Genomic DNA, 15,148 nt, shown 5'->3' on the forward strand with positions numbered 1-15,148 from the left:
CTCACCTTAACACCCAATGGTCGTTGGAATTTTTCAGAGGGTTTTGTGGTGTACGTGTTGTTATTTTTTGTCACACCTTTTATAAATTGGACAGAGGTCAAAATACAAAAACTTGCTTAAGCAAAATGAAAACATTCATTGCAAATCTGAACAAGTAATTCCACTGAATCAAAACATTTGTATGTTATAACTGAAGTTAATTTTAATTAACAAAACTTTTAAGTGGGTATTGGTCAATCTTAGGTAACTAGTTTATTTTTCAACATGGTTTCTTAATAAAAGATGGTTGCATTTTAGTAAAAGGACTGAACAGGGCCATAGATTTAGCGAATACATGAAAAATACCTGCATGCTTATGGAATATGTCCCAAAAATATTCTTAAAATAAGAATAAATATTATTATTATTATTATTATTATTAAAATAAGCAGGTAAAATCAAAGAAATAATATAGGTACAGTACTTTAGATTGGATAAATATATGATATGGAGCCACACAAAAATGCTAAGAAAATAAGATATCAGAAGGATTTTACATTTTTTATTTAATGGTATAGTATAGACAGAGAGTGGGGACAGATAACAAATGCAATTTTTTCATTCTTCTGGGTAGTTTTTATGTTATAAATGTTATAGTTTGAATTTGCTGTTGAATGTGCAGCAGGACACTTTGCTTAATAATAAAATGTATTATAAAATGTATACTAAAAACATTATGGTGTCCATTTTGAGGTAAAACAAAGGGCACTGATGTATTTTAAGATGTCAGTGCAAGTTGTTTTCAGTTTGGACAGCTCTTATATTTATTTTAGTCTATAACTAGTCTACAGGGTTTATATAGACTAAAATGCATGCTTAATTTAAAAACGTCTTGCACTGACATACCTTAACATCCATCTGTGGCATTATTTTGTCTCAGGATGCACATCGGTATTGTTTTTTTGTTTGTTTTTTTAACTACTTGGATGTCCTAATTTAACTAAAGCCTAATCCTAGATTAATCTAAACACTGTCTGCCCCAAAAACAAACTAAAAAAAAAGTTTCTTTCAGTTTTTTTTTTTTTTAATATATATTTGCGATTCTGAACTCCCTTTAACGCTTTATTATTGCATGTTGATATACCATTAGCCCGACCCCTCCCTATTCATGATAAGCTTGCCCAGTTTAGAAACATCCCTAGCTTTCTATTGGTTGAGCCATGGCGTGTTTGAATACAAATAAATGCGATTGGCTCACAATGTGTGAGACGAATAACGATAACCAATCAGCTGGATTTGCGCTTACAATTACTTGTTAATTTAAACGTGCTTTGTTTGTTTTAACAATTCGATACATTTTTTACGCGATAGCTCCAGTCTGCAGATTAACATCAGCCTAATACAAACGATACACAAAAGTCCATTTGACTTTGTAAAGGCTTGAATATTTTAGGCCTACTAATAATATACAAATAATAGGCTAATCCCCTTCACTCGCTTCTTTATAGATTTAATTATAAAATACTTTAATTAAACAGTGCTTTCCCGGTTCATAACTATTAACATTTAATAACAAAACTGATTAAAACAATAAAAACAAAAAAAATCACACGTTTACTAAACACTATTTGAAGGAATTTATGGAGAATAAACTGAACCCCTCCTGTCCTCGCACCACCCCTGCATCTTCCCCGTTGGTCCAGGCTGGATCATTGCGCTGCAGCATCAGCGGATGATCTCGAGTCAAGGCCGGGCCGATGCGCCCCTCCACCAGCCGCATGTTCGCGCACACCGGTATCACAAAGCCGTTAAGGAACGCACCGGGAGAATGCACGGGATATCAACTTCATTTTTGGCATAGCCACCGATCAAAAACGGATTACCTTACCAAAGCTTTCGTTTGAAACTGGCTGAAATCACTGCAAGCTAGCAGCAACATCACTTGGCAACACAGGGAGACGTGCTCTTCAGCTGACCACCACGTACATTTCAGTGTTTGCTGGATGACACATCCCAAAGCTTACGGATGTTGATATTTGATTTGAAGTAGGGGAATACATGAACGCATTTGCCGCTTTATGGGAAAACTGGTTATAATGGTCAACCCCGTGGAGCTCATGTTTTGCAGTCAGCACAATCAAGGTGACGGCAGCTAGCCCGTTAGCTCACGAGCTATTTGGGTAATGTTATAGGAAATTAGACGCTTTGAATTATATTTTGAAATATCTCCAGTGGAAAGACTAAAACTGAAAGAACAGGTGGTGTGTGTTAATTTTTTTTTTTTTTCGTTTGCACGGTGCCCTTCCTTATTAAGCAGCAGCGCTCCGTTATAGATTATGTATCTGGTATAAATCTGATATATATATATATGAGAATTAGGTAATTATTATTATCAAACTCCCATGTATTTTTATTGTTCATCCAAAAATCCTAGTGTTAACTCAACAAAACACGTGTAGGATGAAATATCGATGCTGGCATTGCACTGTAGGCTACATTTTGATAGAGACTTTTGTGCTTGTATCTGCCAAGCCATATTGTTGTATCACCACCGATATTTATTTTAAACACTAGCTTTAACACAGGTGACTCGGTCAGGTTGAAAACTTCTCGTATCAGATATCTGCACACACAGAGCGCTGGTAGCTTAAGAGCAGTGTGTATGCAAACGCTTTGGACGGACTGATGATTCACTCTCTACGGGAATATGAGGAAGTTACCCTGAATCGATGCACAGGGGCTACCGCGAGCAAATCCCACAAGTTCATTCAAAACCTGACGATTCCCGATGGTGAAATCACCCAGCGGATGTTTGATGAGCAGCAAACGAAAGCCGACGACCGTCGGGTCGCCCCTGAAGTCGAGCTGACAGAAGCTGGTGGGGTTTGTTTGAAAGGCTTAAGCAGGGTGTGACCGCACTTCGTTTAAATGTTACATGCAACTCTGTATATATTAGCGAAGCTCACTATGAACGCAGGCTGCAGTTTCTTCGTCAACCCGTGTGGATGACACCGCAAGCAGCGGGATACGAACACAGCGTCGCCGAGGCTAAATTAGATTTTTAATTCAACGAGAATAGGTTAGTTGGTCATGTAGCCGGCTGCACATGGCCGACTGATGTCTACGGTGTCGAATCTTTTTTTAGTCGGTGTTGTACGTGCACGTGTAGATGTATAGTGTAGTTATTTTGGCGTCGTCGTCGTGACTGTTTCAGGTTGCTATGGCATTTTTAAACGGACCCCGACTGCTGGACTGGGCGAACTCTCCTCCACATTTACAATTCAACAAATACGTCCTGACTGGCTATAGACCCATCTCCTCTGTCCAGGAGTGTGTTAGAAGTCTCTTCTATCTTCACAATGAGCTGGGCAACATCTACACACATGGTGAGTGTGACACTGACCGCGAAAAATATTGCTTGTCACATATAAAGAAGATGTCATCAGACCTGTCACAAACTACCCGTATTCTTCCTGAATTGAAAACACACATTTGCTTTACTTTGTGTCTCTTGCTAGTTCACTGATGCACAACTTGAGCTCTTTTGCAAGATTTACAGCATTTGTATTACAATGTAATAGATTAATTATTACAATATAATTAGAACATAGTATACATATGCATTACGCAGATGCTTTTTCCCAAAGCAACTTAAAATGGTGATGAAAACTGTAAAACACATAATATTTGGGGGCAATAAAATAAGTGCTATACAAAGATACAAAAGTTTTAACTTTTTTTTAGAGACAATGCCCATTACCCACCCCGAATCCTATTTGAACAACCAGTATTGTTAAATTAATAGTAGGAAATACATTTCTTCACTTAGCAGTCTGCAAACCACAGCATATTGACTCTTTCATTTGACTTCAGTATTGAATATAATAACTGATATTTTTTCTCTGTTACTTTGTGCACTATACACTGCAGTTTGCTACTGTATGCAATACATCGTTTTTCAATAACATGTTCTAGTCAATAGCATGGCCCCAGCTGCACCAAGGTCATGGGTTTGACTCCCCGGGAACACACATAGCATTTAAATGCATGCCTGTAAAGTTTATAAATGTGAATACACGTTTTTTCACAACTTAGTTTAAATTAAATGTAATGGTATGTAGGGCAGTATGTAAAGCATTTCAGCGGCAGAGATCATGATCAGACTGGATCATGTTGTCGCCTGCAGATGTTTGCTCAGACGTGCCTTTGTTCCCTTCTTGGAAACTGGTCGGACTCGGTACAACATTGCAAACATATGTTATTGTTCGATGACAATAAATCCCACATTTACACCCATATACTGTTTATGCATTGCCGACCTAATTTGAGAACAAGACTGTTGACTGCAAAAGTGCCTGTTTGTTCTCAAACTAACAGTGTTGGAGTAGATTTAAGAGTGTTATGGCCTACTTCAGTCAAGTCAGCAGAAGTCAAGTGTTTAAATTGTGTGACAGCTTACAGACCAAAAACGGATTACCTTACCAAGGCTTTCGTTTAAAACTTTGCTGGCTGAAATCACTTTAACATGATTTGGCAACACAAGGAGATGTGCTCCTTAGCTGTTGTATATAAGTAACTTTAAATTAAATGTAATGGTATGGAGAGCGGTATCTAAAGCATTTGAGTGGCAGAGATCATCAAACTGGATGATCATGTAGTCGCATGCACATGTTTGTTCAGACATGCCTTTGTTTTTCTTAGATACTGGTATGTGCTATATTATTGCAAATGTATGTTATTGTTCAATGTCAATCAATTACCCATTTACACCCATATACTGTTTATGCACTGCTGACATAGTTTGAGAACAAGACTGGTGACTGCAAAAGTATCGGTGTTCTCAAACAAACAGTGTTGGCAACCCATTCTTATGAGCAATACATACGCCAAAGTACAATTTGATCTTCCAGTCTTTCCAGTTCACTTAATGCCATTTTATGTATTAATTTCTTTTTTTATTCATTATAAGCCATTGTCGCTTGGGGTTAGATTTGGGATTTGGGTTACAGAAAGCTGTTCTAACCCAAACCCCAAGTGACAATGGTAAAAAAAAATGAAAAAAAAAATATTTTAAGTATTGAAGGGGTGGTTCAATGGTATTTCATGGATTCTGACTTATTAACACAGTTATAGAGTTGTTTTATCATGCTAAATGTAGGTAAAGTGTCAAAAAAGCAGTTGGGCATGTTACAGAGTATTTCTGTGCCGAATGCACTTCGCCAGGGTTCGTACAAGATTCGGAAAGTTTTTTTCCGATTACGGGTCCAGCTGACGTTTCAGGGGTTTCTAATACGTATCACTTCTTTTTATGGGCACTTCCAAACATCACATCACGCGACGCAGCTTTGTTTAATTTCAAAACTCAACAATGGCACGAAAGAAGTGGTGTGTTTTTGGATGTAAGGAGAAAAAAAGGCAGCTTTATGGAAACAATGGATGTAGTTTATTATCCAGCAACGAAGTTTTGCGTGTGTGATTGATTCGCTGGATTTCATTGAAAAGTCCCAACTGGGTCATGAGTTGTATGCGGTAAGTAAGACTTTTGTGTAATTTTGGAAATAGGCACGTGCATATTATATAAATGACATAAACATGTAGTGAATCATATTAAACAGTGTTGTATTGTTACTGTTGCCTGATTCGTACTCGCTCCTCCCGCGGTAGTAACTTGTCCTTCTTCATTTTTTCGTACGTTATCAGAAAGATTCGGTAAAGCAAATTTTTCTTTTATAACTCTGATTAAACTAAAGACTCTTTAGAGATATAAAGGATGTAATACTACTCTATAGGTACTCCAGATTAACATCAGAAATGCAGAAACAGCGTGTTTTATGTGAGCTTTAAGTGAATGGGAAAAACTGATGTATCATATGCACGCAAAATCGGACTTTGGTGCACGACTTTTAAAAAGGCGTGCTATTAATACGTAATTCATGAGAATGGGCTGGTGTTGATGTATATTTAAGAGTGCTACGGCCTACTTAGTCAAGTCAGCAGAAATCAAGTGTTTGAATTGTGTGACACAGCTCAATTTGACCAAATAGATGATTTTGCTGTAACAAATGAATGTAACAAATAAATTGTCCAGTGCTTTTCAAAGTGCCTTCATACAATAGTACATATTTTATCACCAGGTGTGTTGGTTGGAATCAAACCTATAACCTTTTGTGCTGCTAATGCAATGCTCAATCAATAGAGCTACAGGAACACACCTAAATAAATGTAGCTCCCGGATGTTCTTTTGTATGCCAAAATACAGGGGAAATGTTTTTTCTGCCACTTTATAAAAAACAAGGAAGCTGAACAAGAGGTGAATAAAGGTTTTATATCAATATTGTCACTGGCATCTTGTTATTTGTGACCCAAATTGGTTTATTTCCATACTTGAACAAGACACATCCTCCTTTAAAGCGTTTCTTTAGTTTTTGGGTACTTGTGCTGTACTTTGCATGTTTTCTTTATTCTGTCCCATGTTTGCATGACATGCCAAGAACATTCAAAAAGTTTTACTCACATCTGTGTAAAATCTTCTCTGTCCTTAACCCAACAAATGACAAATAATGTCATTACCAACTGCTGATATCTTTGTTGGTACTGTTTATGGTCTGTGGGTTTCTGTTAAAACCCACATGCCATGCATCTTGACAGATGATAGATGGCTGTGATCTGATAGCACTCAGATCCATGAGTGTTTTGGTATTTGCACATATGCTAGAAATTAAACAATTCAACCACAAAAAATTGGATTAGATTTGTAAAGTTTGCATCAGCTGTACAATTACTGCTTGTGTGTATAGACTTGAAAATTTGCTATTGTTATTGAAGTAAAAATGAGATAAATAATGAAGAGTTTAAATGTTACACATTTACATACAAAGGGTTGCTATCGCACAGATGCACACGCTTTGCAGGGGTTGAGTGCATGTTGTCTATCTATAGTGTCAGACTGAGAAAGGGTTAAGCCAGTAGAGATAACTCTCTCAAAATAGATGTGCCATATGGGATTGATGCTTTTACCTGACCAGAAAAATCATTTGACATTAGAGCCGGGAGAAGTGAAAAAGTCACCAATAGTTCACACCTGAATATAATGATTCTCCCATGTGCTTTGAGAAACGGTTGACAAGATCTTATAGGGCTGTTGTAAAGTGTGTGTAGTTTGCATTGTGACAGCTGTTGCTAAGAATAGAGACCCTCAGTGTAGTGGGCTGCAAAGTCACGGGACACAATAAAACACTCCAGGGCTTGGGCAAGCTTTATGCCAAATCTTGCTTTTTCAACATGCCCTAATTTGCATGTCTCCTGTACAGACACTGCCTTTCCTGAGCGTATTTGTCTCGTTCTTTCATCTTTTCTACCCTGTTCAGGAATCCCACTGCTCTGCTTCCTGGTGCTGCTCCCACTCAACATCCCCTGGTCTCAGATCAGTGTGACGTGGCTCGGCGTGGTGCACTTCCTGGCCTGTTTGTCCCCACAGCTGGGATCAGTGGTCTACCATCTCTTCATGAACCATGAGGGCGGCGAGCCCGTCTACAAAACTCTGCTCACGCTCGATATGTGTGGAATCTGCATGATCAACACACTAGGTCAGCATTGAATGAATCAGAGCTCAGTGCATAATTTTGGTTGTTGTATTGTTATGGTTTCTTGAATTAAGGGGTTTTCGTTTTGATTAGACATCTAATCTTTTTGTAAAGGATGTACTTTGAGTCACCCGATGATGCGACGAGTCATCCGTGTTTTTCCTCACTTACGTAGTGTATTAGAGACCCGGGTCAGAGCTGCACAATGAATATGTAAGAGTTGTGTATATTTCATACTGTTGCAACATTTAACCAAATGAGTGCTTTAGTTGCTTTAAACAATGTTGTAACTGAGGAAATAAAGTAACAAGAAGAAAACAAAAAAGAAATAGAACTTAAAAGAGAAATGAAAATCAACCCTTGATTTTTTTCGGTTAAAGTGTCTCACAGCACAAAACCACAAATGTACTTGATAAGAACATTTCGTATGGTCTGATTTGTCGTTTACCAATAGTGAGATAAGATTGATTAGGTTTTCAGTGAGTCATTTATTACATGACACCAAGCCTGTGAAAACCCAGCTAAAGTTATTAGTAACACTGTACAATAAGGTTCATTAGTTAACATTAGTTAAAGGTGCAATGTGTAATTTTTAAAAGGATCTCTTGACAGAAATGTAAGATAATATACAAAACTATATTATCAGGGGTGTATAAAGACCTTTTTATAATGAACCGTTATGTTTTTATTACCTTAGAATGATACGTTTTTATCTACATACACAGAGGTTCCCCTTACGTGGAAGTCGCCATTTTGTGCCGCCATGTTTCTACAGAAGCCCTTAACAGACAAACTTTTTTACTAAGTTGTCTCCGATGATGACATTTTTTCTGGTGGTGGCTACCGTAGCTTCTCTATGCGTTTTAAAAGCAAGGGGTGAACAGTGGACTGAGCCGTTGGTTGCAATTCGCAACCTCACCACTAGATGCTGCTAAAATTTAAACACTGCACCTTTAAAGGCACACCACTGAACTTTTTGGCCACTAGGGGGCGCTAGACATGTATTTTTCACGTCTAGCACGCCTAGAGGCCACAAGCGCCGCAGCACTGTCGCAAAGGAAAAGAAGACAACTCTTTAGGTCACCAAATCCGCGGTGTGCCTTCCAACATGTCATATGAATATAATTTCATGGGTTTTATTTTTTTTAAACGCAAAAAGATCGCGAGTTTGCCAGTTGTAATTGGTTAAAGTTTATATTAAAAAAATATTGCCTTAAAGAGGATTCGAACCCGGCTCGCCCATGTCATAAGTCTGTGACACTACTAAAGTCACGTGATAGAAGTCACTCTCTACACTCCCCAAGTAGCCTCCAGCAAAATTCACGTTCAGAAATAAAATAACTAGTGTTCGGGCGCCAGACAGGACATATATATGAAAGCAATATAACATTACTTACTAGTCCAAAAGCATGACGGCCAAGTCAGCATCGCCCTCCTCCTCCTTTAGTTCACGCCAGCGAGTGAACGCTGGCCCAATATTGATACTTGTCCTTCCTTTGATTCTGTCACTCCCGTTTTCTCTTTCTGGTCTCCTCCGACAAAACCTTAGGTTTCTTTTTCTTAGTTGCTGCTTCGGCCATGACAAAAACATCAGGAAAATAAATCGTTGCTCTTTCACGTCTGAATTTGAGGAAGTGGAGGAAGTGACGTATGCTGTAAAGCAGTCGAATTTTGTAGTTCTTTTTGTGCTCGGGTTACTACCCGAAAGTTTAAAAGTAGGAGTAAAAGCGATACAGACCCCGTCAGGCTACTGTAGACATGTCATTCAACCTATTTTAAGTGGATGTACCAACACAAAAGTCTTGAAAATACATTATGAAGGTTGAAAAACTACAAAGTGTAACTTTAAAATCTTGTTAACCTTAGTTAAAGCACGGTGAACTAACATGAACAAACAACTAAAAGCTTTATTATTTATTAACTAACATTAACAAAGATTAATACATAACAAATGTATTGCTCAGAGTTTGTTCATGTTAGTTAATACATTAACTATGTTAACCAATGAACCTTATTGTAAAGTGTTACCAAGTCACTTTTTGGTGATTTACTTTTTTTTGCATAAAATCATCCTTAATAATGTATATACAAAGTTTAACAATTGATATCTTTAATATTGACTGAATAAGGTCATGTCAAAGATTGAGATCATAGTGAAACAAATGATTGAAATCAAACTTTGATGCCCCAAATCTTATAATTAGATTGAGAATTTAGCCTCGATTTTACAGACAGGGTCACATGTTAGGATAACTGAATTGTTTAGTAATGTTTAGTATGTTACATAACCATGCATAACAAATATACATAGTGGGTAAACTTATGCAATATTTTGTATATTGTAAATAACGATTTTTACTTTCCAAATATTCTGCATTTTTCATATGCACGAGTGATTATGTGTCATCGCACTAACGTTGTGTTTTGGTTTACAGGAGCTCTGCCTATCGTGTACATCACTCTCCTTTGCTATCCCTTCACCCGCACAGCTGCTCTGCTGGTCTACATCCTGCTATCCAGTTACGCCATCTACTGTGCCATCACAGCACGCAGCAGAGTGCGACGGCTGCGTTCCTTCGCCTGGCAAGCACTTTTCCGCTTCTCGTTTTTCCTACTGCGATGGGCGGGTGTCGGCGGAGGGAGTCCCACCTCGTTGCGTCACTTTGTAACCATGGATGCACTGGCGGTGTTGGGCGGGGTCATCAATATCACTCGAATTCCCGAGCGTTTCCGCCCGGGCCTCTTTGACTACTGGTGCAACAGCCATCAGATCATGCATGTGCTGGTGGTGGTCTCCATAATGTACCTACACTTTGGGGTGCTGGACGATCTACTGTGGATCAACAGCCATGACTGTCCCTCATACTGAAGTCTGGATTTGTGGGTAACGGGGCGCGAGGACCTCTTTTAGTAATGTTTGGAATGCGACGTAATCGGGCTCAGAATAGTCGGGTGGGGGGTGTCTGTTGTGCTTTGTATATAAATGTGTGCACGAAAGTCCATAAGAAGTTTTTTACATGTTTTTAGGGGACACCAGTGCCAGCCTCGACACACGTGCTTGTTTGTGCCATTAGTAGCCAGAATGTACATATCTGTGTTCGCATAAACATCGTCTGTGCATGGCACTGTTGAGATCCGCTAGGTCAAGCAGAGGCTGATTTTTCTATTTATTTATTGACTTTTAGACATACGTACACTCACATCTACATGCATACACGCACACACATAGAGTATGACATTATTTGATGTCATATATTCACCAGCGTTGAAAGCATTTATTATATAGCCTCTAAGCTTTAATCGAGCCCACAAATGATTGGCTCTCGAAAAGCAAGATTTAGACCATCAGATTCAAGATTACAGTTTTTAATTTTGCTGGTGACATGAACAAGAAGTCACCGGTGCAGAAATAGTGTATGCACTGAATTAGACCAACAGTTTGCTACTCTATTGCAGACTATGCAGCATACAATTGTTACATCCATGCTCATATACTACTAATGCTACACACACACACACACACACACACACAAAATGTACTGTATGACCAGTCTCACAGCAACATTTACTGGAAATACTTGAGTTAATTTATTTCTTTTATTTCTCGTCTGCAGGTTTGGGTCCATATTTATTGCATGAAAGGCAAAGGGGTCATTCCTTGGTTTGTAGCCGTGCCATTAGTGTTTTCTGGCATTACTCTGTGTATGTTTACCATCTATAAAGGGGCATTTATTTATTGTGTTTTACAGATGCTTAACTTTACAAGTTTCATGCAAAAAACCCTGAAAAAAATCTGTTTTATTTTATACACTCGTAGTTTTAATATCCTCAATATCTTCAATTTGGAAGATTCGATTTTTGTACCGCTCTAAATTAGGTTTTATTTCTCTTTTAACCCTTTAACCTCAATTATCTGAGTAACTTTGGATTCAACACAAGGCAAATTATTTTTTAATGGCGTTCTGTTTGCTCAAAGGCTTTGTCGGTCATCTTCCACCTCTGCAGACCTGATGTTGTTTTTCATCAGATGTGACAGAGGAATATTACACTATGAGTTCCCCAATGAAGACAAATGTCATGTCATCATAATGCTAGTACTGCTCACTAAAGCCAAACTGATGTCGTAAATATTTATTGAAGTGACTAGCTTATGTTAATAGTTAGTAATTAAATAAACTGAATGCAGAATGGCCCCAAGTCTTAAGTTTAGTTGCATAAAGACTTCAGGTTTGACTAAGCTAATCTAAACCTGAACAAGAGTCAAAGGCCATGTACCAAATGGCGCACTTCATGTGGACTTTCGGTTTCCTTGCCTTAAATTGCGCCTGCTCACTTAGTCTACGAGTCCGTAGGGTGTCCCATCTGTCATTTTTACGCCCTGAAGTGTGCTCATCAGCGCCCCCTTTGCACCCTTGATGCGGGCTTCACGCACTTTACCAACCATGAAGTCCTTGCAAAAGAGAAATCAGATGACGGAAGGGAGGAACTTTTCTTCCTATTTCCGTCCCTAAATACGACTACGGTGCGACTTCGTAGACTCGCGTCAAGGGTCCCTAAGGTCCGCACTACATGATGTCATCCAAGTCTGGAGTGTGCCATTTGGGACAGGGCCTTCTACTTATTCATACCTACTGAGAATGTGATGTAGTGAAAGTAAATCAGTTCTTATCAGCAGATTGCACTATGATGATGTTGATTCAAATGGACTGTATTATGAAACTGCACTTTTTGCACAAATAGTTTTTTTACCATAAAATGCGTTCGCAGGACAAACCAAGGATGACTCCTCTGACCTTTCTTAATGAAGTAACAAACAAAGTGTGGTAGAGTCACTGATGCTATCACAGTGTAGCTTTTAAACGAAACACCATTGAGGCCCACTATTCATTTCCTAATTGTATCATGTTTGGCATTATATAGTTATTTTATATTTATTATTTATGTTGATCTGTTTGAAAATGTTACTAGATAGTATATTTAAATTATTTTTTTTATTAGTTCACATATCTTCACATTACTCAACCACAGCACTCTGATAGTCAACCTTTAGCAAAGGTATTTGTGTAGAATCAGTGCATGTTAGTGTTGCTCAGAACAAACACCAACTTATGTATACTCTATGCCAAATTAACTGTTTTGGGACCTCAGGTGTCACACATAATGGTCCTCTTATGTCAGTGGCTTTAAATACAGACTGCTGTCACATATGTTTTTGGTATTGACTTTTAACACAGTCTGTCAGAACAAGGCACAGCAACCCCAACCCCTTTTATGTTATCGGATTAAATAACAAACATTAGACTTTAAGTGAAGTGGTGCATGATAAAACAAAGATAAATTGATCAGCGTTAAATGCAACATATACGATTTGCATATTAATGATGCTTGCGCAATGCAACCACTGACATATGTGGTTAACTGACATATATTTGTCTAATAATGAACGGGAATGAAGTAAGACAGCAGCCTAGAGGCAATACAACCATATCAAATAATGAACTGCACTGTACCAAAAGGGCTTTGGATCAAAGTAAGAACCAGTTAAAAAGTAAAAGTCTATATAGGTAATGTAAATACCTGTATGTAGACTGTATATGCATAAAATGCAAGCAGCATATACAGACGTTTTTATATACACACACTAATATATAAAGCAACAATGTTAATGGGTTCTCACTTAATTTGAATTGTCCAGTTTTATTTCAAAGAGACAGTAGAAATTGATCCTTTAACTATTCTGTATTTGCAAAATGACCATGTCACGTTATGTAGATACCATCATAGTAACATGATGTCTGTAATGTACGTCATTACCACCGTTTTTTATTTTTTACAACTGACCGTTTAAAAGAGATTATAGTATAGTTTGGTTGGCATAATCTCTTTTTTAACATAAAAGTTTGGAGAGTTTGCAATACAAATGTTTTGGTTTGAGATAAGGGGTCTTGATATGTTAATACCTCTGAAACCAACTGGATAACTATGCATAATCCAAATGTGTACATATATATACAGTACATACACACCAACATGTGAATTCCAAAAAAAGAGATGTTTTACCAGTTTTGAAAGGAAACAATCTGCGTATTCACACGAACACGTTTTGCTCAGAGTGACATCTTTATCATGCCATCCTGGGGTCTCTTCTTCTCAGGGTGCCCTGTCAGTGCTCACTTCTATTAAGTGACCTCAACAACTGATTTTGGGCCTGATTTCTTTTTTATTTAATTATGTGGTTTTTGCTCGTTCTGGTTTAAAAGACTGAAACAATGATGGTTTGACAGTTATATGTCTGTAAGGGCAAAGGTCACGATGGCAACTCAAGTCATCAGGCATTTGGACCATGCATCCCATTTGATGCACATTGCCTTTGTTGGGCCTTGAATGTGTCCTTAAATGCTGATCAAGAATGTGTTTCTTTTCGTAGTTGTTTAGTGAAGAACTGTGAGAATGTGCAGTGCATGTTATACTTGAGAGGAAATGGATTGCATCACATACCGTGTTTTAGATGAGGAACAAGGATGTAACTTCTCATGGATGATGTTCTCCTGTCTGTATATTCTAATGTCCTGTGGTAAACAAAATAATGACATGATGTATGAAACTATAATGACATTTTTTTCTTAGTATGCAGGTGCTGGATAGCCTGTTCATGATCATTTAAAACGACTCATTGTTAGTTACATTTGGCATTATTATTATAATGATGGATATATTGTTATTATTACTATTATTATTATGAAATGGGGCCGCTATTAATGATAATCTTAATTTACGTACAAAGGCTGAGAATACTAATGCACATAGGATGACAGAAGGTATCTGAAAGATCTGTCCACTTTCTTTTATTTTACAATGCTTTCCGTTAAATGTAATTGCTTAGCGCCATCTAGTGGTCAAGGTGCTGTAATGGCGCTTGTATGTTCAGTTTCTACACAGAATAAATTCAGTCACTTAGGTCACTTTCAAAACTCCACTAGCCATTACTCTTTATTTATTGTTCGTTTTATCACTTCTTATTTACTACAAAAATGTCTGTTAATGGTTTTATCTATAAGCTTGTATGTCTGATATGGTTTATTTTATAGGCCTAAGTGTCTCTGTCTATATGTTTGTTCAGAATTACATTTGTTCACAATGACAGATCTTCCAAACCCCACGGTCTCCTGCAGCTAATGTGCAATAAATTGAGGTTTATATTTTTAAACTTGTCTTTTGACTCTTCCTTTTCTTTGGGTGCATTAACCATGACCTCTGACATAAAGCGTAGCCTATATGTAAATAATTTTAGATTTGACCTGCACTCCAGTAGCTTAAGTGATGGGCAACTTTCAGGCTGTTTATTACAGTACCTTATTGTCGATTTTGGATGCAAGTGTAACACTTTTAGGCCCTGACTCCTGTCCAGACCCCAAATTCAAGTGTTGGGTTAAAAATTGTTAAATTATTAGATGCATACTTTTCGTCATGTCATAGAAAGTTTCTATTATGGTAAGGTTTAGAGGTCTCTCTCTCTCTCTCTCTCTCTCTCTCTTTCTCTCTCTCTCTCTCTTTCCTTGGTTAAATGACAGTTTACTATGTACAAT

The 15,148-nt window shown here is 37.8% G+C and overlaps 1 protein-coding gene across 1 annotated transcript; it reads left to right on the forward strand.

Annotated features, from left to right (window-relative positions):
* The first annotated feature begins 1,611 nt into the window (after window positions 1-1,611).
* Window positions 1,612-14,769, forward strand: paqr4a (progestin and adipoQ receptor family member IVa). The gene is made up of 3 exons (XM_055194028.2): window positions 1,612-3,365; window positions 7,347-7,565; window positions 9,998-14,769. Exons 1-3 carry the CDS (start codon window positions 3,200-3,202, stop codon window positions 10,429-10,431), a joined length of 819 nt encoding a protein of 272 aa, XP_055050003.1. The 5' UTR covers window positions 1,612-3,199; the 3' UTR covers window positions 10,432-14,769.
* The last annotated feature ends 379 nt before the right edge of the window (window positions 14,770-15,148 follow it).

This window comes from Misgurnus anguillicaudatus, chromosome 19 (genome assembly GCF_027580225.2).
Source record: "Misgurnus anguillicaudatus chromosome 19, ASM2758022v2, whole genome shotgun sequence".
NCBI lineage: Eukaryota > Metazoa > Chordata > Actinopteri > Cypriniformes > Cobitidae > Misgurnus > Misgurnus anguillicaudatus.

Bases quoted from the DNA above. Each gene is read 5' to 3' on its own strand.
- paqr4a (XM_055194028.2), top strand. From the start codon at position 3,200: ATGGCATTTTTAAACGGACCCCGACTGCTGGACTGGGCGAACTCTCCT. The intron at 3,366-7,346 runs GTGAGTGTGACA...TACCCTGTTCAG, and splicing joins GGGCAACATCTACACACATG to GAATCCCACTGCTCTGCTTC. The intron at 7,566-9,997 runs GTCAGCATTGAA...TTTGGTTTACAG, and splicing joins CTGCATGATCAACACACTAG to GAGCTCTGCCTATCGTGTAC.